The following is a 27,171-nucleotide window of genomic DNA, read 5'->3' as shown; positions in this document are numbered from 1 at the left end:
TGGCACGGACGGGCACAGACGGGCTCTCCTTAGGCGCTCCTTTGGCGCGGTATGGCGCGTCCACAACGCGTACGCTAACGCGTAGGGTGACTGTATCAATTTATGCGCTTCAGCGCCGCGTGAACTAGCCCTGCCTCGCAACCACTAGCGCGGCAAGCTATTCCTCACCCAAGATGGCCGCTAAGTTGAATCGGCCCCTGTGGGTCCCGTGATTCGAATACCCAACTCGGCTAAGTGGGAGCTGAGGGTCCCTGAGCAAGCGAGGCGCAAGGTGGGTAAATACCAAAGCCTCAGAAATGGGTCTGAGTGTCAGGTGGAAACTTTACTTACCGTCCTGTGCCACTGCCACCTCAGCTTGTGGATGGGTCCACTGTACTACTCCTGAATCCCGCCGTCCGGTCTTTTCAGAATTTAGTTATTCATGCATCGTCATCAGCCAGGAAACGGGAAAGGCAGCCTCCCTCTCTCCCCTCCGCCAATCACATTCAGCGTAGTGATTGGCGGGATTGCACCCCACCCGGGCCATTTTCTGTATGTAGGCTGCTAAGGGGAGAGTGGGAGGTGTTGCTCGGGGGCAGGGGGGAGTGGCTTGCCCGCTGTTGTGCATACTGACTGTTTGGGCGGCCTCAGGCTGCCCAAACAGTCAGTCTGAACAACAGTGGACAAGCCACTCCCCCCTGCCCTCGAGCAACACCGCCCACCCCCAACCATGCACTTCTGCTTTCTCGCCGTGCGAGAAGGCAGACACATAAATGGTAGTCATTACCATTAATGTTTCTGCCTTCTCGCACGGCGAGAAAGCAGTGGGGCAAAGCCCCCACGCCCCAATAAGGGAGCCACCACTGCCTGAGGATATGCTGCACTCCCAAGACTTCATCAAACTAACAGCGGGGTCAGAAATTGGCCACTTCCTGCTATGCACTTCCTTTGGTGCATGTGCAATAATGTAACACCTGCAAGGGGGAGTGTGCATGAGAAATGTTCCTATCTGGTGAGGAAGCTGCCCTCCTAGGGCCCTACTGTAAATATTACCATACTTTGTTCGCACACAAATGTACCCAAAAACTGGTTTGTGACACTTTGTGCTCCACGCACACAACATATTCATGCCTTTGGCATTTCAAAGGCGCTAGGGAGATCCAGAGCAGCAAACAAATGGAGGATAAATTGCTTCATGGATAGACAGGCTCTGAAAGAAAAGCAGATAACAGGGTATCAGAACAGGAGGATAGGAAAGGAACAGGCTCGAATCTGGGCTGTGTGAGAGGCAATGAGAACTGAGTGCCTGAGGCCACCCAAACAGTCAGTATGCACAACAGCGGGCAAGCCACTCCCCACTGCCCTCGAGCAACACCTCCCACTCTCCCTTTAGCAGCCTACATACAGAAAATGGCCTGGGTGGGGCGCGGTCCCGCCAATCACAACGCTGCATGTGATTGGCGGAGGGGAGAGAGGGAGGCTGCCTTTCCCGTTTCCTGTCTGGAATAATTCAATTCAGAAAAGACCGGACGACGGGAGTCAGGAGTTGGACAGTGGACCCATCCACAAGCTGAGGTGGCAGTGGCACAGGACGGTAAGTAAAGTTTTAAATTATTTAATATATATTTTTAATTAAACAAATGCCTCCCGCCTCCCCCATATCCCTCGGGACAACCCAATTTCCACCCCCACCCACGCGTCATGCCGGCCGCGACTGCACTGCCCCCCTCCTCCCGATGCCAGAGCTTTAAATGGCTCAGTATTGAGTGAGTCACATGGAACGTAGCTACTATCTAGATTGTGTAAGCAGAGATGTTTAATTTTGTCATCTTAGTTTTGTAGCATTAAGCTGTTGAGCAGGGGAATAAGTGGGGTCGGGGATGAATATGTTTCTGTTGAAAACAAATGCATTTCTTTATGTTGGTAGTGAACCATGAAGATGATGAAAAGCATGTTATAACTAAGCATGCTTAACGACTTGATCAGTAAAATGACCGGATTTGACACGTGTCCCTCTATGCCTTTGGACACTGTTTTTCTGTGAAAGGATTTTTTCACCAACTTTCCTTCATTTGTATCGCCAAAATTTTTGCGGTCTAGTTTATATCAACATGAACACTTTTATGGAATCTCAGGTACCCCTCGCCACGTTCTGCAGGGGGGAGGGGACATTTGCGTTATACCTCAACCAGGCCCTTCCAATTCTGTCTGCGGCATCGTCTAATGCCCTTTAAAGTATATTAGTTGGTTTTATTGGGGTCTTTTATGCCATTTCTTTGCAAAACCCGAAGCGCAGCAAATACTAACCTGCGCACCACACTTGTCTTTAATTCAAGTGCTCTATTGCGCGTGTCCAAATGCCATTATTGTTCTTTTAGATAGAATTAGTGGTATTATTAATTAGGCTACCTTTACTTTGCACCTGTGCTGTATTCTAAAACCAAATACTTTTTTTACAGTTTTGCTGCTTCAGTATAGAGAGGTATGGTGTGGGAACGTTTAGCTTTTCATGTTGCTTTTTTTTGTGCTGACAGCCTGACAGGAGTGGAAATTCAACTTACTTGTGAGTGTCTTGTCACTGAAGATGTATGTAACTGTTCTCCACCGCGAGTGCGCATGCAACCTGCAAAATCCACACCTCAATATTGCAAAGTATGTGAGAGGATGCAGCGCACTCTCTGAGAAATGTCTTGGGAACAATACTTCTGTATTTTGACAGCTTGGCTACTGCCCTTCCTTACTCTTAGACTTATTATGAAAAGAAATGTGCTTTTCATGGGGCCTCGAACTGCTCAAGCTCTTCTGCTAATGTGGGACTTCAGTTTATGTGAAACTTGCCCTGCAATCCGTCAGATTACGGTGGTTAACCTAACTTAATTGTTATGTTAATTTCCAGAGTGTTGGACAGGCCTCGTAGCTGGGCCACCCCCCCCTACGCACAACAGGGCCCGGACCCCGGCTCTCCCTGAATCCCCAGCAAGAGCCACCCCGGCAACCCCCCGAGGTAATCCACAACCCGTCCACACCGGGACTCCAGCTCCTGAACCCTCCCGTACCGACTGGCCGGGTCCCCGTCAGCACCATGGCCCCGGCCCGGCAGCCATCTTTGGAAACTACAACACGAGGCCACGTGGCCTCGACTCGACCCCAACCCTGGGCCTGGCCCGGCCCCGACATCGAGGCACCAACCTCCACACAGGAGGTAAAGAGACCACTTGGCAGGTCAATGAAAGAAGAAGGCGTCAACGGCTCTCCTCCGCCGGGTGTCGATCACCCCCGGCCTCCCTGGGCGCTGGCTCCAACCCCCTGCTGGGTGTCGGGACTCCCTCATCCCGGACCTCCCGACCTCAAGGCGCGAGGGTCCGGACATCAAAGTGAACCAGACCTATAACTGGGACAGCCCCAGACCAGGAAGGCAGTTGTATCCTGGAGTCGAGAGACACCGAGAAGAACTCATCCTTGGCGGACTGCTGGCGCTGTCGCAGCCCTGCTCTGTGAACCCTGCGGCCCTCTGCAACGTGAACCATCATCTTGGCCTGCTGGCGCTGCCGCGGCCCTCTGCAACGTGAACCAACATCTTGGCCTGCTGGCGCTGCCGCGGCCCTCTGCAACGTGAACCATCATCTTGGCCTGCTGGCGCTGCCGTGGCCCCCTGTTACGTGAACCATCATCTTGGCCTGCTGGCGCTGCCGCGGCCCTCTGCAACTTGAACCATCATCTTGGCCTGCTGGCGCTGCCGCGGCCCTCTGCAACTTGAACCATCATCTTGGCCTGCTGGCGCTGCCGCGGCCCTCCGCCATTTGAACCATCGCCTCGGCCTGCTGGCGCTGCCGCGGCCCGACCCCGCAGACTCCTAAGCTCGAGGATTGTGAGCTTCCCTCCTGCCACCTCCTGTACCGATCCGGTACCAAGACTGTCCCGCTACCCCCTTTCCCTACAGAGACTAGAATTGAGAGGACCCTCGAGTCCTGAATCTCCTGTACCGCTGATAACCTTGCCTCAAGAAACCTATATAAAGAGTGTGATCTCATCCTTGTGTGGTGTCTATCTGTGGGGAGGGAAGTGACTTGTCTGTGCGATCGCCGGAGACGGCCCTCATCGGAGGCCTATCCCCCAGTATTCGGCCGACCCTCTGGGTCCCCGTCTAACATTGGTGGCCAGCGGCGCGATCCGAACCTACGCATAATCGTACAGAGGGTCACTCGCCCCACGACACACAACCACCATGACAACAAAAGAGAGCGGAGCAACAGAAAAATTCCAGATGGAAAAGCTGGAAGAATACAACCACAGAGAACTGAAACAATTTTGCATAGAATTAGGCATTTCAACCACAGGACTGAGCACGAAAGAGGACTTCAAACGAGCCCTGGAATGTTGGGCGGAGACGGATACGACCGTACCCCAAACACGAAGCCACGAGACACCCGAAACAAGCCCCACGCCGACGGAAGAAAGAAGATCGGGTCTCTCCCCAGAAGAGGTCCGGGAACGGGAAAAAAGCAGGCTCCATGAATTAGAACTGGCACGACTTCGCTTAGATGGAGAGCTCAAATTGGCGGAACAAAAAATAACGTTGGAACACTTACGGCTCCGAGAGGAGCGAGAAGAGAAACAAAGGCAGAGAGAGCTAGAAGAGAAGAAGCTAACCTACGAACATGAGCGCAACCTCAAAGAACTAGAGATTCGGAAGCAGAACAAGGAACTCGGGGTCCCCGAGCGCACGAACACTCCTGCCCCTACAGACCCCAAGGTCCACATACCCAAAGATGTCGTCAGAGAGTACTACAAGAACGATGACATCCAGCAATGGTTCAAAGCGTACGAGGTAGCCATGACCTCCCACTGGATTCCCCGGAGCGACTGGGGAGCCGGGTTATGGGGGAGGTTTGTCAACGAAGGGCGAGACGCCCTGCTGCAACTCCCGGACCATCTGATGACATCCTACGACCACATGAAAGCCGCCCTCCTCACTCGATACGGACTCACACCCGAGATGTACCGCCAGCGGTTCCGCGACTGCAAACGGATCCCGGGTACAACTTGGGTGGAGTATGTGAACTTCTTTAGCCGGGCCTTCGAGGGGTGGATCAAGGGCAGCAACGTGACCACCTACGAGCAGCTCTTTGACCTTGTTGTGTGGGAGCACCTTTCTAACAACTGCTTCATCGAACTCAGGCAGCACCTCCTGGACAGTAAACTAACGGAACCTCGGCAACTCGCCGCCGAAGCTGACCGATGGGAAAGCACCCGAGTTGGCCAAAACGGACCCAGCGAAGTGCACAGAACTGCCCAAGGGCCCCATCGCCCCCGTGGAGGAGGAGGCCAGGGTCGGGGTAGGGACACCGGCCCGGTGACTCCCGCCAGCAACCCCCCGCCCCCGGCCGGCAGGGGAAACGCCCCGATGCGACCCGGCTTCCGAGCCAACATTACTTGCCACCGATGCCAGCGACCCGGCCACTACGCAAATGATCCCAATTGCCCAAAGAACCCGAACCCTTTACCCCGCCAGGTCGCTGCTGCAGCCCTGGGGGAAGAGCAAACCCCAGAAGACCAAGAAGAGTACGAAACCGACCAGCCTGAGTGGGAACCGGCCGCCATGTCCCTGGTTTGCTTAGGGGAACGAGACCTGATCCCTCGGGCCCCCCTTCCCGCCAACACGCAGAAGTACAGCCAGTGGGTCAACATTAATGGCCGCCGGGCGGAAGCCCTCCGCGACACCGGGGCCAGTGTGACCGCGGTCCGCTGTCATCTGGTGGCCCCGGACCATATCTTGACGAACATTCTTTGCCCTGTCCGGTCGGCCGACAACTCAGAAAGTCTATGTCAAATGGCCTACGTCCCCTTCGAATGGGGAGGAGTATCAGGGATGCTGAAAGTGACTGTCAGCGAGGATGCCCCCGTGGATTGCCTCCTGGGGAACGATCTCGAAAGTTCTCCCTGGGCAGCAGTCGAACGGAGAGAGCACCTGGGGATGCTGGGCCTCCCCGAATGGGTCTGTGCCACGACCCGGTCCATGACCGCCCGTGCCGTCCCCAGTCCAGAAGAACCCGAGTGGCCGGAGCCTCCTCCCGCGATTGTCCCAGAGGAGGCCACCCCAGAAGCAAGTCCCCCTGCCCAAACCGAAGAAGGACCCGGTCGGCTCCCGGACCTCCCCGACCTGGCCCAGTGGCGTCAAGAGGGGGGTCCCACCCAGGAACAATTCCAACAAGAACAAAGAACCTGTCCCTCCCTCGAGGGACTCCAGCAGCAAGCCCTTGCCCAGAACGCAGGGGACACCTCGGGGGCCCACTGGATCTACTGGGACAATGACCTGCTCTACAGTGAGCAAAGGATTGCAGAACTGGGGGCCAGTCGGGTGCTGGTGGTGCCCCTCCGCTTCAGAGATTTCCTCTTGAACTTAGCCCACGATATACCCCTTGCCGGACACCTGGGACAGGACAAAACGTACGACCGCCTGGTGACCCACTTTTACTGGCCCCGAATGCGAAAAGATGTCACCAACCACTGCAAGGCCTGCCCCACCTGCCAGGCCAGCGGAAAAAGTGGCCGAAAAACCAAAGCACCCTTGCAGCCTTTTCCCGTCATCACCACCCCGTTCGAACGGGTGGGAATAGACATTGTGGGGCCCCTGGACCCCCGAACCGCCCAAGGACACCGGTTCATCCTGGTCCTGGTGGACCACGCCACCCGCTATCCCGAGGCTATCCCTCTTCGAACCGTGACGGCGCATGTGGTAGGCCGAGCCCTGATGGGGATCTTCTCCCGGGTGGGCTTTCCCCGGGAGGTCGTCAGCGACAGGGGCACGAACTTCATCTCGAAATACATGAAGTCTCTCTGGCAACAGTGCGGGGTCACCTACAAATTCACGACCCCCTATCACCCACAAGGAAATGGATTGGTCGAGCGGTTTAACCGCACTCTCAAAGGAATGATCATGGGCCTAGAAGAGCCCCTCCGTCGCCAGTGGGACGTGCTACTCCCGTGCCTCCTGTTCGCCTACCGAGAGGTCCCTCAAAAATCCCTAGGCTTCAGCCCATTTGAACTCCTGTACGGGCACCCCGTCCGGGGTCCCCTCAGCCTAGTCAAAGAAGGTTGGGAGAGGCCCCCCCAGAAACCCCCCCGGATGTATACAAATACCTCTTGGCCCTTCGCAACCAGACCCGGCGATTCAGGGAGATCGCCAAAGTCAACCTTGAAGCCAGTCAGGAAGACATGAAGAAATGGTATGATCTGCACACCTCCTCCCTCGAGTTCGAGCCGGGACAGCAGGTCTGGGTGATGTCCCCGGTTGAACCCTGTGCCCTACAGGACAAATGGTCCAGACCCTTCAAGGTGATCGAACGCAAGGGGCCCGTCACCTACTTAATCGACATGGAAACTTCCCGGAACCCCCTACGGGTCCTCCACGCCAACAGACTCAAGCCCCATTTTGTACGCTCAGAACTCAGTCTCCTGATGGCTACCGATAATGGGACGGAAGAAGACTCCGAGCCCCTCCCGGACCTGCTGAGGACCCTCGAGCAGGATGGCTCCGGGGAAGGGGTCAGACTCTCCGAGGCCTTGTCCCCGGAGCAACGCCAAGACTGTCAAGCTCTCCTGACACGATTCGCATCCTTGTTCTCTCTCACCCCTGGGGTCACCCCCTGGTGCCTTCACGATGTGGACACCGGGGACAGCCCCCCTATTCGCCACAGGGCGTACCGCGTACCAGATCGGGTGCGCGCCTGCATCCAGACCGAGGTGTCCAAGATGCTGACACTGGGAGTGATCGAACCCTCGGACAGCCCCTGGGCCAGCCCCGTCGTCCTGGTCCCCAAGGCCGCCGCCCCGGGCGTTGCCCCTGAGCTACGGTTCTGTGTGGACTACCGGGGACTGAATGCCGTTACCAGGACCGACGCTCACCCTATCCCCCGGGCAGATGAGCTAATTGACCGTAGGGGGGCCGCCCGCTACCTGAGCATCTTCGATTTAACAGCGGGCTACTGGCAAATCGGCCTCACCCCCAGGGCCCAAGAACGATCCGCCTTCTCTACCCCGGACGGTCACTACCACTTCAGGGTGATGCCATTCGGCATGAAAAACGCTCCGGCAACATTTCAACGACTCGTGAACCAGGTACTGGCGGGCCTCGAAGGATTCAGCGCCGCCTACCTGGACGACATCGCTGTGTACAGTCACCACTGGACCGACCACCTCCGCCACCTGCGGGAAGTTCTACACGCCCTCCAGCAGGCCGGGCTCACCCTCAAGGCCAGCAAATGTCAGGTGGGCCAAGGGTCCGTGACCTACCTAGGACACCAAGTGGGAAGCGGTCTGGTGGCCCCCCTCCAGCTCAAGATCGCTGCCATCCAGGCCTGGCAACCCCCTACGACCCAAACCGAGGTCCGGGCCTTCCTGGGGCTCACCGGGTACTACCGGCGGTTTGTGAAGGACTATGGCAACATCGTGGGGCCCCTCACGGAGCTCACATCCAAGAAGAACCCCAAAACAGTCAACTGGACTCCGGACTGCCAATCGGCCTTCGAGAAGCTGAAGGCCGCCATGTGCACTGCCCCCGTGCTCCAGGCTCCCGACTACGGCCGGGAATTCATCGTACAGACGGACGCCTCCGATCATGGCGTGGGGGCCGTCCTCTCCCAACTCAACACCGAGGGAGTCGATCAGCCAGTGGCATTCATCAGCCGACGCCTGCTGGCCCGGGAACAGCGCTGGAGCACCATCGAGAGGGAGGCCTTCGCCGTAGTATGGGCCCTCAAGAAGCTCCGGCCCTACCTCTTCGGCACCCCCTTTCGGGTGCAGACAGACCACCGACCCCTGCAATGGCTGATGCAGATGCGGGGGGAGAACCCGAAACTGTTGCGCTGGTCCATCTCCTTACAGGGGATGGACTTCACTGTGGAGCATCGTCCAGGCCAGGACCACGCCAACGCAGACGGCCTGTCACGCTTTTTCCGCCTCGGCGAGGAGAGTCCCCAAGAGGATGGCTGACTCTCCCTGCCTTCAGCTGGGGGGGACGCATGTTGGACAGGCCTCGTAGCCGGGCCACCCGCCCCCCTACGCACAACAGGGCCCGGACCCCGGCTCTCCCTGAATCCCCAGCAAGAGCCACCCCAGCAACCCCCCGAGGTAATCCAGAACCCGTCCACACCGGGACTCCAGCTCCTGAACCCTCCCGTACCGACTGGCCGGGTCCCCGTCAGCACCATGGCTCCGGCCCGGCAGCCATCTTTGGACACCACAACACGAGGCCACGTGGCCTCGACTCGACCCCAACCCTGGGCCTGGCCCGGCCCTGACATCGAGGCACCAACCTCCACACAGGAGGTAAAGAGACCACTTGGCAGGTCAATGAAAGAAGAAGGCGTCAACGGCTCTCCTCCGCCGGGTGTCGATCACCCCAGGCCTCCCTGGGCGCTGGCTCCAACCCCCTGCTGGGTGTCGGGACTCCCTCATCCCGGACCTCCCGACCTCAAGGCGCGAGGGTCTGGACATCAAAGGGAACCAGACCTATAACTGGGGCAGCCCCAGACCAGGAAGGCAGTTGTATCCTGGAGTCGAGAGACACCGAGAAGAACTCATCCTTGGCGGACTGCTGGCGCTGTCGCAGCCCTGCTCTGTGAACCCTTCGTCTTGGCCTGCTGGCGCTGCCGCGGCCCTCTGCAACGTGAACCATCATCTTGGCCTGCTGGCGCTGCCGCGGCCCTCTGCAACGTGAACCAACATCTTGGCCTGCTGGCGCTGCCGCGGCCCTCTGCAACGTGAACCATCATCTTGGCCTGCTGGTGCTGCCGCGGCCCCCTGTTACGTGAACCATCATCTTGGACTGCTGGCGCTGCCGCGGCCCTCTGCAACTTGAACCATCATCTTGGCCTGCTGGCGCTGCCGCGGCCCTCTGCAACTTGAACCATCATCTTGGCCTGCTGGCGCTGCCGCGGCCCTCCGCCATTTGAACCATCGCCTCGGCCTGCTGGAGCTGCCGCGGCCCGACCCCGCAGACTCCTAAGCTCGAGGATTGTGAGATTCCCTCCTGCCCCCTCCTGTACCGATCCGGTACCAAGACTGTCCCGCTACCCCCTTTCCCTACAGAGACTAGAATTGAGAGGACCCTCGAGTCCTGAATCTCCTGTACCGCTGATAACCTTGCCTCAAGAACCCTATATAAAGAGTGTGATCTCATCCTTGTGTGGTGTCTATCTGTGGGGAGGGAAGTGACTTGTCTGTGCGATCGCCGGAGACGGCCCTCATCGGAGGCCTCTCCCCCAGTATTCGGCCGACCCTCTGGGTCCCCGTCTAACACAGAGCAATACTGGCATCCATATGGTTGCAAACTTTGGGTGGGGTATGTGTAGGAAAAGCTTTGAATTCTTTCTCTTTCCTCAAATTACAAAGCTCTTATTATGAGTGGCCCGTGAACTTCAAGGAGCACAAACAATCCCGTACTCCACCAATGAGGGTCTGACTTGCTCGCTACGCTCGCCACCTGGCACTCCTCTAGAACTTTTACGCCCACCACTTTCAAATGTCACCAGCTGCGACTGTCCTCAGGGTCAGCTGCAAACTCATACTGAAGCACACAGACATTACGAGGTGTCCAGCATGCATCCGTGCTAACGATATTCCTGTGTCTGGTTGGCATAGAATCACACTGGTCGGAATTCATTGAATGCCAACACAAGTCGCCTTACCTCATTTTTAAGCTCTGAAATACTCATCACATCGCCTTCACTGCCCATACAGTAATCCAAAGACGGACCTGGAAGGCCAGATCCATGCCAGATTGTTTACATTTCCCCATTTAGATATATCTAGTTATCTTAAAAATCTGGAATTCATCCAGTCCTCCAGGACCGACTTTGGAGAACCCTGCAGTAATCTAGGAGTGCTTCAGGAGTCAGCATTGAACCACAGTTTAAAGGGAACTTCACATGCAAGCATGTACAACGCACGCCTCACATACACCCCTATTTTTAGCAGGTTTCCTTGCGTGGATAGTATACACTGGGAACACCCCTTTCCTCGGACATTCTTACCTTTTCATCTTTACAGAGAAGTGCACAGTCCTGGCTGACATCCTCAATAAAGATAGTCTGATCATTTGCAGGCCTTCATTCCAGGGCAAACACTGACACCCTATAATTCCCTGCCTGACCATAGTCTGTACATTCCCGAAGAGATGCTAACACAGTCCCATTATTCATCCTGATTTATAGTGTCATCTTCTGAAAATCTCAGCCTGGGACACTACACCATGGAAGCACATTGTTACTGAATAAATGCAGTGCAGGAGAATGGCATGCAGTTATAGTGCTTGCTCCTCTCTGACAAAGAGTGTGATCTTGGCCAACAAATACCTTTACCAAAACCAAGTTTACTCCGCTTTTGTAAAAGATTAAAAAGAAGATAGCTGATGAGTGGATAGGTAAAAAAAAAAGAGAGAAAAAATTGAACCAGGATCTGGCACCATCAACACTTGCCCTTTTCATGTTGTTTACAGTTATTGCATTTTCCCCTAAAATCAACATACATTTCAGTCTATGTTTTCATTTCATTTGATCACTTTCTTTTCAATAGTACTGTTTTTCTGTTATTTTACCTAATTTTCCAAGGCAATTTTTAGCATTGTTTTCACACGTATTTCGGGGCAACTAAGGTAAGTTATCAAGCTTTGATACTTACTACACACACTATTTTCACTCCATGATTTGTAGGTTATCTAAATTGTCCTTGCTTTTAATGTTCCTAGAAGAATTTACAAAGCTTCTGTGACATCTCCACAAAAGCCCCTGTTTTAAGATTCTTGGAAATTCAGAATTGTGAGATGTGCTGTAACACCACACCCTTTTGATTTTCCACAGACACATTTTGTCAGGCAAAACCTGATGAAATGTCTGAGGAAAGTGGCCCAAGTGTGGGAAAAACCTGCTGAAATTAATGTAGAAACACAGATTTCCATGTAGTCCCCCATTCCCGAGGGGAAGTTGTGCAGTATTTAGCCATGTCAAAATAACTGAGTATCAAATGTTGAGTTCTTGTATCAGAGTCAATGGAGGCCTAAACAGAAGCATTTGTTGAGTAATCATTGCATCCAGAATGCACAAAAAAAGGAGTCACTCAGGCTGTGCTAATGTCAAAATTTTTCTATTACTCTTTAACAGTGTTCCACTACTTCTTGGACATTACTTCCTGGAACAAAAATGTTAGAAGAGGCTACATCATCATTAAATTAATGACCAAAGAGGGGCAAACGACAGAATCAAAAATCGATCAGTAAGTTTTAAACAATTTTTTATACAGGGTGGTTTATGGCATGCGGGGCTGGAAACGTATGGAGTGACACAAATGTTTTTGGGATCATTGTATGGTACACGTACTCCTTGGATAAGCTTAGACTTGCATGTATGTAGGGACAGTGACTACTCAGAAGGTATTTGCATAAGAAGTATCTGAAGGCGCGGTGTCAGCTTTTGATTTACCTGATGCTTCTATCGCGCACCCTCTTGCAGATATTCTCAATACATCATAATGCAAATAATGTTGGTGTATCCAAATAAACGTATTTTAATGCGTCCTGCAATAAAAAACCGACGATGTGCCTGATCTCATGACTCCTAAGGAGCACATAAGTCTTAGAGACAGACTTGTTGGCCTTTCAGGAAATTTGTGTCATTGACCTTTTACAAAGATTATCAGAATCATCCAGGATGAGAAAATAACAGCACAAGGTGTCGTTCTCACAAGAGGATTTCAAGTTCCTAAAACATAAATGCATTCTCTGATGATTGATTCCAAGTGGTCTTTTTTTACTGTAAGTACAATGTTTGACGTCTGTGAACTCAGATGCCAATAAAAAATATGCTCACATTCCCCTATAAGTCGAAACATTGACGTTGGCAAATATACCTGGTGAGCTCTGTCTGCACAACGTTATTAAATGAAATATTTATTACTAATACACAGTAATACTAGTAGTTATCAACGCAGCTTGCTCCTACTAGCATTTCTTTAAGGTTTCTTTACAAAGAGTAAATCCTGCCCCATAGTCTTTATTTTCCCGCATTAAATTCTAATACTTGAGTTTCACAAGCTACCAAAGCAGGGTATATGAGTCCAAGGAGCATGAATCCACTTTATTGATTTTTTTTTTAATTTTGCATGTCATTGAATATTTTGAACATAAATGGAAACATCTTGCAATTTATTTAAACATTTATCTTTCAATTGACTCAACCTGCTCTGTTTTCTTCAATCTTTATTCCAAGTATACGCTCTGCAGAAACCTCCCTCTCTCCATAAACAGCTGCATAATGTTTAACCTTCACAGTTCTCTCTTAAATACCCTGATTATTTTCCATCTCTTCGATGCCCTTGATACTCTTGACTCCACACCAGTGTCCAACCCATCCCAACCCAACCCATCCCAACCTTGGTTTAGCAAATTCACCAAAGTTCCCTGTGGTCTATCCGAACCCAGAAATGATTCCCAAACAGGATATCCTCAGTTTCATCAGGGAACAGACCACTGCAAATGCCTGTCTATCTATGGCACTCCATCATAGTTTCCTAGGTAGTGGCCGTTTGCTGATGAATGCCATGGTCCAGACCCTCTTGATTTAACAGGGAAAGAGCCGCTTCGTTGCCATGCTCTGAAGCATCTCTCTGCACTACGAATTCCTGGCTGACATTGAGTGCCTCAAGAAATGGCGCAGTAAACAGCACCTCTTTCATGGTGTTAAATGCTTTTTGACATGCCCAGTCCAGGTTACCTTTCTAGGTTGCTTTTTCTAAGTGAGCCCAGCGAGTGGTGCAACATTGGTCGCATAACCGTTAACAAGCCTGCAAAAGTAGCCTATAAGGCATAAAAAGTAGCAGTGGGTGTTGAACTCCGCTCCACCAGTGGAGTTTTTGGAGTTTTGCCAACTCTGCGTGCCGATGGGAGTGTGGAGTTCAACAAAAAACTCTGATTCTGCAGCGTGCCGGAGTTTGCCCCCACCGCCCACCCCAACATGTCACCCCTCCTCCCCCAACTCACACCAGCGCCTGTTCGCACATCTCTGGGATTTGAACACACAAGAGCCCTCCACTGCCGCAACTTCTTCACAAAACCAAAAAAACAACCACAAAATATAGTGAACTTGCAGGACCTAATTGACATCAGCAGGAAGCCTTTGCCCTACTGGCTTCACAGTGTTTTTAAATGCAGGCAAAAAAGTGCCAGGATTTGCACTTTTGACCTGCATCTCACTGCATCATCAGGGACCCGTCCCCTCTCTGGCTCTGTTATGCTTTTATGCGAAGGTTTCAGCATTGTTCGCTTTGACGGATAAAAGTAGGAGTCAACTCTGCAGAAATTCGCTGCTCAGACAGGTAAGCAGCCATGACAACGCGGGCATTACCCCGCGTTGCCATTACGACGCTGCTTTTACAACGCAAGTCGTTACAACGACTTGCGCTGGAGGGCGCTGTGGGAAAAGGAATAGTTTAATTTTCTATTCCAACACCTTCCCTATTGTAACGTGGCCTGGAGTTGGAATAGAAAATTAAACTATTCCACTATCCAGCGCCTACAGCCTACAGCGCAAGTCGTTGTAACGACTTGCGTTTGTAAAAGCAGCGTCGTAATGGCAGTGTGGGGTAAAAGCCTGCGTTGTCATGTCATATATCCGCTGAGACATGCAGGTCACTAAACGCATCAGCAGGGAAATCTCATCTGATGGGCCTAATGGTGCATTTACTGCGCAGGTGTCACATGGAAGGATAGAAGGCGGAGTTTGCTCTGCAGGTTATCAGAGACATCAGCAGGGAGTACATGACAAGCCGGTCTCATAATGGACCAAATGTACTAAGACTTTGGGGTGGCACAGAGTGAGTGAAGGCAGTGTGTGCAAACTACTATCCGGTGCAAAATGTGTATTGTGCTAAGAGGTGCTCTGTTCTCACACAAAACACGCTTTGTGTCATTTGGAGTCAAGAGTGTGTCACAGAGACGGTTTGTACATCTAAGTTTTTGACTGAAAGCCAACTCTACCAACATAGCTAGACCGGGATTTAAAGAACAAACAAACGCCCATGCGGAACAGGCATAAACAAGGGGATAAAATGGTTTGTACACGACATGCACAGTGCACTCTTGAGACGGAAACCTACCTGTCCAAGCAGTGTGCGCTTAGTGCTTTTTTCCCTCCGACCCTAAGTGATGTGCACCAAACACAAACATCTGGGCTCACAGCTTAGACCGAAGCGAGGGCTGGAGACTGAGAGAGGGTAAGATTGCAGTGGTGGTGCTTCCTGCCGATTTGGATTAAGAACTGTAAGAGCTCTGGCAAAACCGATTTGTAAGTACAGACCTTTCAAGCAGTGGACAGTGTATTGAATACCACAGGGAATTACAATGGGGAGGAGAGAGTGCTTTTCTGCAATCCTCAGTAGGCAACGGTAGCTCGGCATCAGTCACATGGAATGTTTGTACACTTGCACACGCTCAATATTGTGTACACATGCTTTTTTTTACGAGGCCGTATGTGCCTAACTCCGAGGTAAATTGATGGCTGTTTCCTTTTAAATTTTGTTTAAAAAAGATAATTGGATCCTATGAGCCTGCACAGCAGGGACATACTTTTCTATTTCCGTGCCTGCGTATGGGGTCCCATGAGCTCCCTTCAGTAGTGGTGAAACAACCCACTTTATTTCAAGCTCGCTGGGTTGGTATTCCAAAAGCCTGTATAAGTCCAATGTGCAACCCCCAATATATTGAACTTACCAGATTTTCCCTGGCTTGGTCTTTCTTAGGGCAGAGCAGAACTTCGCGGAATTACATTGAGTTTTCATGCAACTCCCCTGAATTCCGCATAGTGCTACTCAGCGAACTCCATCCACCCCTAATTAAAAGGCCCTCACATGGGTCTGAGTGTAGGGAGGCTACCAAGCATAATCATCTGTACCTTTGGCATGGAGAGGCCACAAATGCCCTCCACCAATGTGGCGACCCAGATACAACACAAATCCCTGCTCTAGCTGGCACTTACCGCCCTTTATAGTCAGGCCTATCAGTTGCAGGGCCTGCAGCACTTCCTGGGGTGGACCTAGGTGGTCTTCCCTGCTGGAGCTGAAGACAACAATGTTCAAGTGGGTGGCACTGAATTCCTTCAACTCAGCCCGAACTTGGATGGCCAATCTCTGGAAGGTGGAAGGGCATTCTTCAAACTAGAGGATATCACCTACTTATGAAAGTGTACCTCAGGAGTGTAGAATGCCAACTTCTCAGTTGTGCCCTTGTTTAGGGCAATCTGCCTGTATTTGGACATCAAGTCAAAGATATGTAAGAACTTGACAGCACCCGACTTATCAATTAGCTCATTCTCTTGGAATATGGGGTGTGTATCACTCTTGGGGACTGAATTAAGTTGCCTGTAGTTCACACATGATCTCAGTTCTGAGGTGCCACCCAGTGTGGCAGATTGGGACCAAGACCACTGTGGTAGACCTGTGGCTACTGGTGAGCTCATTCACCCTCAGGCTTAGCATCCCAGGGACCCCATCTTTCATGCTGGCCCTGACCTTCTATGACAGGCTGTAAATTTTATCTTGATGGGCATACTGTCTCTCGTATCTGATCTACCCTAAAAACCTTAAGTGACTTCTTTTCAAAAACATATGCTCAAAATGTTATTCAATTAAAGAAAATGTACATGTCAATGTTTTGCAATCAATATAGTACATATAGATACATACTGCAGTACGTCTGTCAAAAGCTACTTTTCATTATTGTTCAACATTGTACTTTTATATATCTGTTTGTCTTTGACATCACCCCTAGCTTGTATAGTGGCTCCTGTCCTCAACCACCATTTTTACTGTTTTTTTTTATTGTATGGTAGATTTATGGGTATGACTGAAGTATGATTGAGTCAATAAGAGAGTCGTGTTGTGTAATTTGATATGTCTTTGATGTTTTTTAATGTTTTTGTCTTGATCTACTTGGGAAGGGGGATACTGTTGTTGTTTATGTGTTCCTATTTTGAAAATGATTATACATGTTAACTCAAATTGATTTGTTCTATGATATTTGAAATAATTTAAAATAGCAGAAAAAAAATATATTTTTCTCCCTCAATAAAATATATTTTGATAAAGTATTCTCGAGATCCTGACTATTACGCATTATTGTGGGTTTTGTGTCAAATCTCTGGCGTTCCTCCCTTTTGGAATATTTCTTTGTTATTTGCTTAATCAGAGACGCAACACGCTCACTTTGTATCTTAGGCAGGTGACATTTATTCCCTTCTCTTGTAAGGGTTAATATATTGTCAGAACAAGATATAGTATCACTCTCTCCACTAAGCCATCTTACTCCACAGGTGACAGGAAAACTCAGAGGGGTTCAATTTTCTCCTCCTTTCTACTATCAGTCACCATGAACATCGTGATTTTGCACCATTCAAAGTGTGGCTTCATTCTGTTAACATGCAGGATGATCAACGGGTTCCTGGGTGTCCGCAGGCCCATCAGGTAGCCCATCTTGCTCTTTTTCTCTTTCACCTTGTGAGGCCCAGTCCACTGGTCCTGGAGGGATGTTGTTTCCCACTGTGGGAGCATTCACTGCTCTAAGGGGTATGGCCTTAGTGTACCAGTTGTCCCGGTCACCAAAACCACAGGAGAAACCTGTTCCTTAGGGCTGTCTTAGGGTCAACAGGGCCCATCAATATCCATTAACGTCACCCAAGAAAAATGAAAGGGAAAAAAATGTATATCTCTTGAAGCTGCCTAACTTCAACCTGGGAAACCCTTCTTGGTGTAAAAACTGCCTTCACACACTAAATCATGTCATGCTTCATCATAGATCCTGCTTCAACACTGGCGCAGACAAAGGTTCAGAGTGGAGTAAAAAAACTTTGTTAGGGCGGAAAAATTACCCATCAAAAGCTAGGATACTCCAAATACAAAACGAAATACCTAAAACTACCTCAGAGATTGTCCACTCACTTTTATTCCGGGTCTCTCTTGGTAGGATCAAAAAGTGATTTTTAGGGATGTATTTGGACTATTAGTACCCATCCCCCCTGTATACTGTGTTTGTCAACATGTCCCGGGCCCCCAAGTTGCACCTTTGGGTCATGCGCCTTCACCAGGATAAGGATCCCACTATCTTGCACCCTATTTCTCACCTCATGTTCCTGAAGTTCCAAGGAATGGGGATAGGGAATCACATGGACTTACTTGCCACTGTTGAAACTTTCCTCAGGATGAACCCTCCAAAACTCAGATTGGGATGGCAGTGCCACCCTGTAGTCACATGGACATCAAGGGTGTTACACTGCCTTTCAGCCATGCACTGCCCTTCGATGTCCCCCATCAATGTCCACACATACCATTTCAAAGGGGGTACCTAAACACTTGCTACTGGCATGACAAGTTACATACCACTGGCAGAATGCCTCCACCTTGATATTGCTCTGGGGCCAGTAAAAGTATGTGACCAGATGGTCATATGTTTTGGCCTGCCCAGATATCCCGCTAAGAGGAGATCATGAGCTAGTTCCAGCAGGCAGGCCCGGAAGCACTGGGGGGGACCAACAACACTCTGGTTGACCCAGGCTCAGGGATGTTAGGCTCACTGTATGGGAGCCATGCACCCTATAAATGTGGTATTCACCAGCCGTGTCACTATTTGTTTGGGCTTCAGCCTAGTGCCAAAGACCCTAGAAACTATGGCGCTCACTCTGCTCTTTGAAGAAATCTTTCTGGGATGATCCTCCCGCCTCCTGGATGTTGGTTGTTTTAAAGACTTTTTTTCCACGTGCCCTGCTCCCCCTTCTTGGTGAATCTGGGCCACTGTTTCAGGTCTAAAGTCCTTTTGACTACCCTGATGGAATGTCAAAGACTATGGGGTAAACACCACCCACTCAGGCCATCCAACATCTCTTCGTGGTCCTTGAGCTCCACCTCTTTCCAGATTGTATGCTTTAGTTCATTCCCAAGCAGACATTCAACAGGTATTGCAGAGATCCCACCGCGCTTCATGGAAACCATTGCCACCGGATGTGACTGACCTGGTTGTCAGCATTCACCACTTAGTGGAGTACATTGAGAATGATCTGCTCTGCAGACACCAGCTTACATCTGACAGTAGCCATGCTGTTTCCTGTGTCTCACAGAGTCTTCACCCTCTTCCCATTGGTGGAAGGCAACTGCTTGTACTTCTTAGGTATGTGGACCATGACTTCCATCTCCTTATCATCCAGTAGTACTAGGGTAACCTCTGCCCACTCCACAGCTCTTTCTGGGCCAACTTCCTCCCTCAGTCCTACACTGAAAATCCCAGGTGTCTTCACAACGGTGTGGTGGGGCTTTCCTGGATTTACTGGGTGTCCCTTCTTATGCCCTGTCTGAAGATAATCATAGCACCAGGCCTGGTGATATGGTGCCATGGGCTTTCTCCCACTAAAACCCTCCTTTGTCTACTGGGGACCTTTAGAGAAGTACTCTGTATTATCCTGGCACTCCTCCTTTTTGTGAGTGGGGATCTAAACCAACTCTCAAGTGGTCCCCAGGTACCTTCTTATACAGTCTAGTGCTGGGCCAAAGGTCCACTTCCTGTCCAAGCTCACTAGAAACAGTGAGCTTGAAATCTATCAGGTGCTGTTGTATCTCTGTAAAGCAATTATTATAGAAGTGTGCTTGCATTATCAAATTATATAGCCATCATAATCCTTTACTTTGATACCCTTCGCCCAAACATCCAATGCCTTTATTGACAGGTTACAGGGGAAAAAACAAGGGAACCCTACTCGCAACGGAACCAGGGCGCTTAGTTTATCAAGGGAAAACAATGGTTCCTGCGGGATAGTATTTGTATGTTGCAAAGTCAATACAAAGCATAATAGCAATTTTCAAAAAACATTAGGGGGTTTAACAAGGGATGGCAAAGAGAGAAGCAAGGCACAACTCATAATACATGTAGTTTATATCAAGGTTTTTGTATTTTCAAAACATTGATTCCATCAATAATATACAATTTATACACATAGTAAAGTGAAGAAAGTGCAATGTGTCCCAAGTGTTTATGGTGAGAACCAAATAGTAATTAAGTGACAATTAGTGAGTGTTCTACAGGTTTCTACTGGGTATATATACAGACAAGGGAATTTGACCAAATGCAATAATACACTAATTATCTAGTACAGTGGCTATCTAAGTTTCTAGGCACTGTCTTGCGTGGTTCATTCCCACTTGCGTCGACGGCGTTTCGATCCGGAAGAATGAGGGTCTCGTCAGGACTGGTCATTAGGGGACATCTCTCAGTGTGTAATTACACAACTAGCAGCCCATGCGGACGGTGCCGGCCGACTTTGGTTATCGGTATTTTGCTAGTAGCTTTTCGGACGGCCAGCGGTCGATGCCGCCTGGATAATTGCCCTTCAGCCGGATCAATGCCTGGGCTGGAGAAGGATAGCGCGATCGCTTCACTCCATGCATCACCCGAACGTCTAGGGATCTGACGGTGACCGTCAGATCCCTAGACGTTCGGGTGACGCATGGAGTGAAGCGATCGCGCTATCCTTCTCCAGCCCAGGCATTGATCCGGCTGAAGGGCAATTATCCAGGCGGCATCGACCGCTGGCCGTCCGAAAAGCTACTAGCAAAATACCGATAACCAAAGTCGGCCGGCACCGTCCGCCATTCTTGAAATCCTGCCACGACCAGTGTTGAAGTTGTTATACATAGACTTCGATTCTGTCTACAGTGTACCCGGCCGGGCACACTGTAAGTTGTTTGATCCTTCTTTATCACGCATGGGCTGCTAGTTGTGTAATTACACACTGAGAGATGTCCCCTAATGACCAGTCCTGACGAGACCCTCATTCTTCCGGGTCGAAACGCCGTCGACGCAAGTGGGAATGAACCACGCAAGACAGTGCCTAGAAACTTAGATAGCCACTGTACTAGATAATTAGTGTATTATTGCATTTGGTCAAATTCCCTTGTCTGTATATATACCCAGTAGAAACCTGTAGAACACTCACTTATTGTCACTTAATTACTATTTGGTTCTCACCATAAACACTTGGGACACATTGCACTTTCTTCACTTTACTATGTGTATAAATTGTATATTATTGATGGAATCAATGTTTTGAAAATACAAAAACCTTGATATAAACTACATGTATTATGAGTTGTGCCTTGCTTCTCTCTTTGCCATCCCTTGTTAAACCCCCTAATGTTTTTTGAAAATTGCTATTATGCTTTGTATTGACTTTGCAACATACAAATACTATACCGCAGGAACCATTGATTTATTGACAGGTTGACAAAATCCTCCCAACACTTCCACAACTGTTTTTGGCTATCCCTGAATTTTAGGTAATATATTTCTGGGGTTAGACCACATTTGTGTGTAATGGCCTCCTTCACTAGGCCATTCTGACAGTGGTAAGCATCATTTAGGGCAAATAGAGTATCCCTCCCAATAATTAGCACATGCTTCCTCAGACTAACCACCAGGCCTTCTCGGGGCTATCTGTATGCATAAGGACACATCATACGCTGCAAACGATGTATCAATGTCACTCCCACCACATAACTAGGCACAGGGTCTTTCCGCATGTGGACCCTATGTTTACCTCTCTTAGGCATCTCTGTATCACTGCCATCATCATCACTAGACTTGGATAACTTTCCTGATCTCAAGTTCATCTTAAGCTGGCTCCTCTCATAGACCAGCAGGGCCTTTTTCTCTTCTAAGGGACAGATCAACTTTTTATGCTCAGCAGCCAAGGGCAAATTTTTCTCTTCAGCAGCCAAAGCCAACTTATTTCCTCAAAGGCAAGAGTAGCCAGCTGCAGTTTCAAGGCCCTCTGTGGCTGCCTGCTTTCAGCTCTCACAGAGACAAACTACAAGAGGACACACTGTCTCCTGCCATGGACAACTCAAAATATGCAGCTCCTTTAGGAGAACCCCCCCTGTCACTGAGGCCCCCTCAAATTCATTCTTGTTCTCCTCTTCAACTTCATTCTCATTCTCCGACGAGGTGGCCTATAGCATGGGGACCTGCCTGAGGGCAGTGTGTTAATCCTTCTTCTTGGATTTTGTGCCTAACTTCAGCCTTCACTGTTTGCTCCACAGTTCTGCTATGCTAAGGTTCCCCACAATAGCCAGATCAAGCTCCATATTCTCCTAAGAAGTAAGGTGGAAACATTGAGTGCATGAATGAATTGGGGAAAAATAAAAATGACCTGATAAAAAACAAAACGCAATAAAAATTGCAAAATTCATTTTTTTTCTCCTCATTTTAGAAAGGGGTTTTTAATTTAAACTTAAATCAGTGTGTGGCTACTGAACACAAGTTCAAGATTCCATCACTGAACATCAGTGTAAGAAAGTGGATTATTATTTGGGGGGCACTGCGCCCACCTCAAAGAATCAGAACACTAACTTGTCAAGGTGAATTTCAGAGTCACTAAATTAACCTGAGCTCAACCTAGCTATGGCACACAACAGACAGGTTTAACTTAGGACAATGTGTAAAGTATTTAGCAGTGCCAACACAATAATAAAATAAAAATACCAACTAATAAAAATACCAAATCAAACAAAAAAATTGGAGTAAAATGTAATAAAAAATGGACATGAAAACAACAAAACTCTGACAACTTATGTAAAAATGGTGCCAAAAAGCACTATGCCCTAATGATAGTCAGTGGAAGCGATAAACCGGGACCTAGAAAAGATTTCAGCCCAACGGTGATAGAGCACGGGTTGGATACACAAAGGAGGTTCATCCCAGTCAACAATTTTAACGTTTTACTTAGTCTTTTTTATGGAGCCAAAAAAAACCTGTGCATCAAGCTGTATACGAAGAAGTGCACCTTTTTACCCCATATGTTTTTATTGACGTTTCAGCAAAGTACAGTTCCACATTAAAGGAAACATTTTCAAATAGTATAATCACAGTGAGCATCATGTGGAATTTCAAATGTTGCCAAGGCCATCCTCAACATATCATATAACATCAGTTAAACAATACAACATAAAAAACGCAGCCCATCCGTTCTCAGCTCATTCCATAGGGCAGTGTCTAAAGGGCTGCTGCATCACAAATGAGCTGCGACAGACCGTTCACCTGCATAATACCGATCTGAGGTGTCAGTATGCATCCATCCAATGGGGTCACCGCTCTCCCCCATACCCATGTAGGGGGAGCAGCTGCAATGTCAGCAGATCATGAGTGCCGGGCAGGGTGCGGACATGGTGCATCCCATGCGCATCCAATGGCTCAGCCCTCTAGGCGTCTTGGCGGGGGGGAGGGTCTGAATCCTTGGGCACCGGAGGCATCCACACCAGCAGTCCCCCTCTCCAGGCAGGTGGTCGAGTGATGCACATCCTCCTAGCTCCTGTTTCTGCACGGGATGTGAGGGACACCTCACCACCAGTGCAATTATGCGCTGGGCCACTCAGGGTCTGACACACATGGCATCAGCAGCCAGGCCAGCTCCAGCCCGTGGCCTAAAAATAACTTTACAGGCTCCAACTGGACTTTTCAGGGCCCCCACTGGATCATCTATAATGGGGGTGGGGGCTTCTCTGCATGGGCTGCAGGGTGCGAGAAGTATGCATGCAGGATTTCAAAGGGTTAAAAAAAACACTGCAATGGGAGCAAAAGTTGAAAGCATCTAGTCAGCCATCTTGGCTGGGAACTCCCCCAAAGAAAGGTGCACCTTTGCTGCGAGGTCCCACCGATGGCTTTGTAGGTCTTGGAAGTTCAAAAATGTTCTAATTCCCGACTCTTCAAGGTTTCTGGAGCAGCTCCTCTGGACTACTTCAAAAGCTCTCAGGACATCAAGCATATCACAAACAGACTAGGATTCACTCCAGCAGATGATATGTGTGCATGAAGGTCCTGTCCCGGTCAGCTGGTCACTTCAGCCACATAGGAAGTCACACAGCCTTGTAGTACACTTAGTTGTCCTGGATACAAGAGGGAGAAGGTCCGGTCCTTCAGAGCTCCTCTCAGGTTACAACAAGCAGGGTCTAGTCCTCGTTTGATCTTCTGCAGGTCCAGAGGGTGTTCTGAGGAGGGTGCCTTGGGGTGGCTCATTTATAGTTGACACCAGCCAATGGGTTGGGGTGACTCCTCGTTTCTCCTTTACCAATGGTGTAAAAGTTCCCTGGGGTAATCTTCATAATGCATACTCTGACATTTGCTAGGATTCCGCTACAATCCCGCAAGTGAAAATAGCTTTTGGGACCTAGTCATTGGAGGAACTTGCTTATTTTAATTTCCCACATGTTCCGCTTTTAAATATTAGCCATCCTAGCTGTGTATCTTCTGCCTGTCAGAAAGGATTTTTTGGATGGGTCTGTGCAACACATTTTCGGCTGCTGCTGTCAGGCTATGTATGGTAGGCTGAAGTCATCTTTTCTCTGTTACAGTAGTGGATGACACAATCAGTGCTGCAGGTCACAAGTGGCATTAAACTTTCCATGCCATGGGCACTTTACTCCTGATTAGCAGGAGTAAAGTGCACAAGGTTCTAGGATGCAGCAAATTAGAGCAAACATTGAAGGGAACTACAACAAATATGGTAATTCCTACAATCATCTTCCCTCCACCTTCCCCCTGTTGTATATGAATTTAGGATTCTAGTGTAATTTTCCTGATTCATGCCCATATATAGGTTAAGCACGAGCGGAAAATCCGGAAAAAAAAATCCGCGGATGTAATGGGTTCAAAAGTTGAACCCCCACTCATGTAACTATTTTACAATGGCGCCAGCAAGCTGCCAGCGGCGTTGTAAAATAGTTACAAAGTTAGCTTGCACAGGAACCACTAGATAAAACGATGCAGGTGCTGCTTTATTTTATCTAAGTGCTTCCTGTGCAAGCTAACTTTGTAACTATTTTACAACGGCGCTGGCAGCTTGCTGGCGCCATTGTAAAATACACTCAAGAGACCCCTGCGCCCTTCAGCGCGATTGCATAGTAACACACACATGGTCGCTGGAACTAGTTGAAGCTCAAATGCAGTGACTCATTCATCAGCCCAGAAACAATCGAGAGCGTCGTCGAGGCTGGGCAATGTGCCTTCTTTACCAAATCTACAGTCGAAAGTCAGCTGTGATGCTGGATAGAGGTCTTTGCATCCTTGACTTTCACGAGCACAATCCCTGTGCTGTTCCTGTGACCAGGAGTCTCTGTATCTTCATCTGCTGCTCTGATCGGCCTCTGACCTTTTATACACACAAGAGGCATGTGCACTCGCATGGAAGCCCCGTCCGTTTGGCCATGAGTAGGCACATTGTGTTCGCACGGGTTTCTGCATGTTCGCGAGCGTTTTGTACAATAAAACCCTCGCGAACTTGCAGAAACCCGTGCGAACACAAAAAAAAAAAATACGCTAGGATCCGCGGATTTTGCGTATTTTCGAAATACGCAAATACGCAAATCCGCGGATTGCCAATCCGCAAAATCCGCCCACCCCTAATATAGGTATAAATCCCCCTATCATTATATAGGCATAGAAATGATAACCATATTTAGACTTAGCCTATGCAGTCCAAATACGGCATGGCTACTTCCACTAGTTCTGAAAATCCACAACGATTTCTTGGAAAAACCCGCCTTCAGCAGTAAGGGACTTCCCCTTGCTTGAATAGTGATTTATCCAAGAACTCATGGAGTTTTCAAAGAACTGAGTCTTTGATGACGTTATTATGTCCAACCTTACGTCAAACTAGGCACCTTCAAGGTATAAATGTACCCACACTTGCCCAGACAAACACACTGTGGTTTGGAGCAGTTCGACTATCTACTTGCCCGACGCCCTGCTACAGCAAGTGCCGAAGGAAGCCGACCCTCCAGCAGACGCACTGAGAGAGACGCTGTCTTTTCTCTTGCCGAGAAATCCAACTCCAGTGTTTCCAACCTACCCTTGCGGGTTGTTGGGAGATCGAGTCCTGAGAGATAGATACCAGACCTCCTTCATTCTAAAACCAAGGTACAGAGCTGATTAGACCCTTAGAGTATTCTTGGATTAGATTCTTGGCAAAAGAATACTGAAACTAAGCTACACCTCACCTACTTCTTCCCTAGTACTAGACCTAGGTTAGGTACACCGGGGTAGGCATATTTTAGAAGCACCAGTTGAGTACTTTTAGTCTTTATTTATTAATGTATGTATTCTATGGCGTAGAAACCATATCATGCTTTTACAGTATTATTTTATAATACTCTTCGTACTGTACACATTGTACTTTGCAACCAGTATTACGATTGTAGCAGTTCATTTCCTCTGCATGAGAAAGAAGACTGTTCAATAAATACTTTTTATTGAAAACGGCCGTCTCTCTATTTCTCTGCACCTCTGGTGAAACGAAGCATGCACGATTGACTGAGTGAAATAACTATCTATTGTTTCTGCGATTCTAGAGTACATTTCTTATTCTTGGGAAACAAAGTTGTCATGTTTATGCGGTTGTCAGAGACTAATCCCTTCTTGTTTATTCAAGAAAGTTTCTAGTGACCTCTGAGCTAGCTGGCACTCACAATTAAGTCTAGTATATTCGATAGAGACCTAGTAGACCTTAGTCCTATGTCAAATCTATAGGATATATTATTCCAATGCGCAGAGCCTATTGGTAATATAGGAACTACACTACACCCCCTCCCCACACTAACCATTTCCCTTGTACATCCGACCATGACACCTTCAGTCAGAAATTCCTGAGTACCTTTCATCCCTTCAATGAGCATTTAAACTTTCATAACTAACACAGTTGTAATGACTAGATTTCTACTATTTATTTATTTTGGAAATAGTTTTCCTTGAATAAGACATTGTGCAATAAAACCATAGATTTAAATTATTGAACATAAAAATATTCCTTTCAACATTTTTTCTACATACTGGACACTGACCACAATATTTGGATTTCTTAAGCTTAAAACTCTAAAGGGTTCCCTTCATTCTTTTACCCCATTGGATGAGTTTCCAAATTTCACAAAATAGTTTCTTTACAGTCTCTCTTCAATCTTCACAGGACATTCCTGTCTACTATACTATGTACAGGTTGGATGACAGTCAGCTAACACCAGAACTCTTTATAAGCAATTAGTCTAGGTTTTCACAGCCATAAATAGCTTTTCCCAGAACTACCCATCTGCAGTCCAGAGTTGATACATTCTCGCATCCTA

At 49.0% G+C, this 27,171-nt stretch overlaps 1 protein-coding gene across 2 annotated transcripts in view; it reads left to right on the top strand.

Annotated features, from left to right (window-relative positions):
* The window catches only part of LIPI (lipase I), a 212,519-nt gene that overhangs the window by 159,075 nt on the left and 26,273 nt on the right, over positions 1-27,171 (top strand). For both annotated transcript variants that reach the window (XR_013599967.1, XM_078658347.1), the window contains exon 8: positions 12,138-12,249. Coding sequence is in view for 1 of the 2 variants with exons in the window: in XM_078658347.1 (XP_078514473.1) it covers positions 12,138-12,249 (112 nt within the window). In the remaining variant the exon portion in view is untranslated. The remainder of the gene's footprint in view (positions 1-12,137; positions 12,250-27,171) is intronic.

The sequence above is a fragment of the Lissotriton helveticus genome, chromosome 8 (genome assembly GCF_964261635.1).
Source record: "Lissotriton helveticus chromosome 8, aLisHel1.1, whole genome shotgun sequence".
Classification (NCBI taxonomy): Eukaryota; Metazoa; Chordata; class Amphibia; order Caudata; family Salamandridae; genus Lissotriton; species Lissotriton helveticus.
Note: the sequence above shows the minus strand (reverse complement) of the source record. Positions and strands in the feature narration are given on the sequence as shown.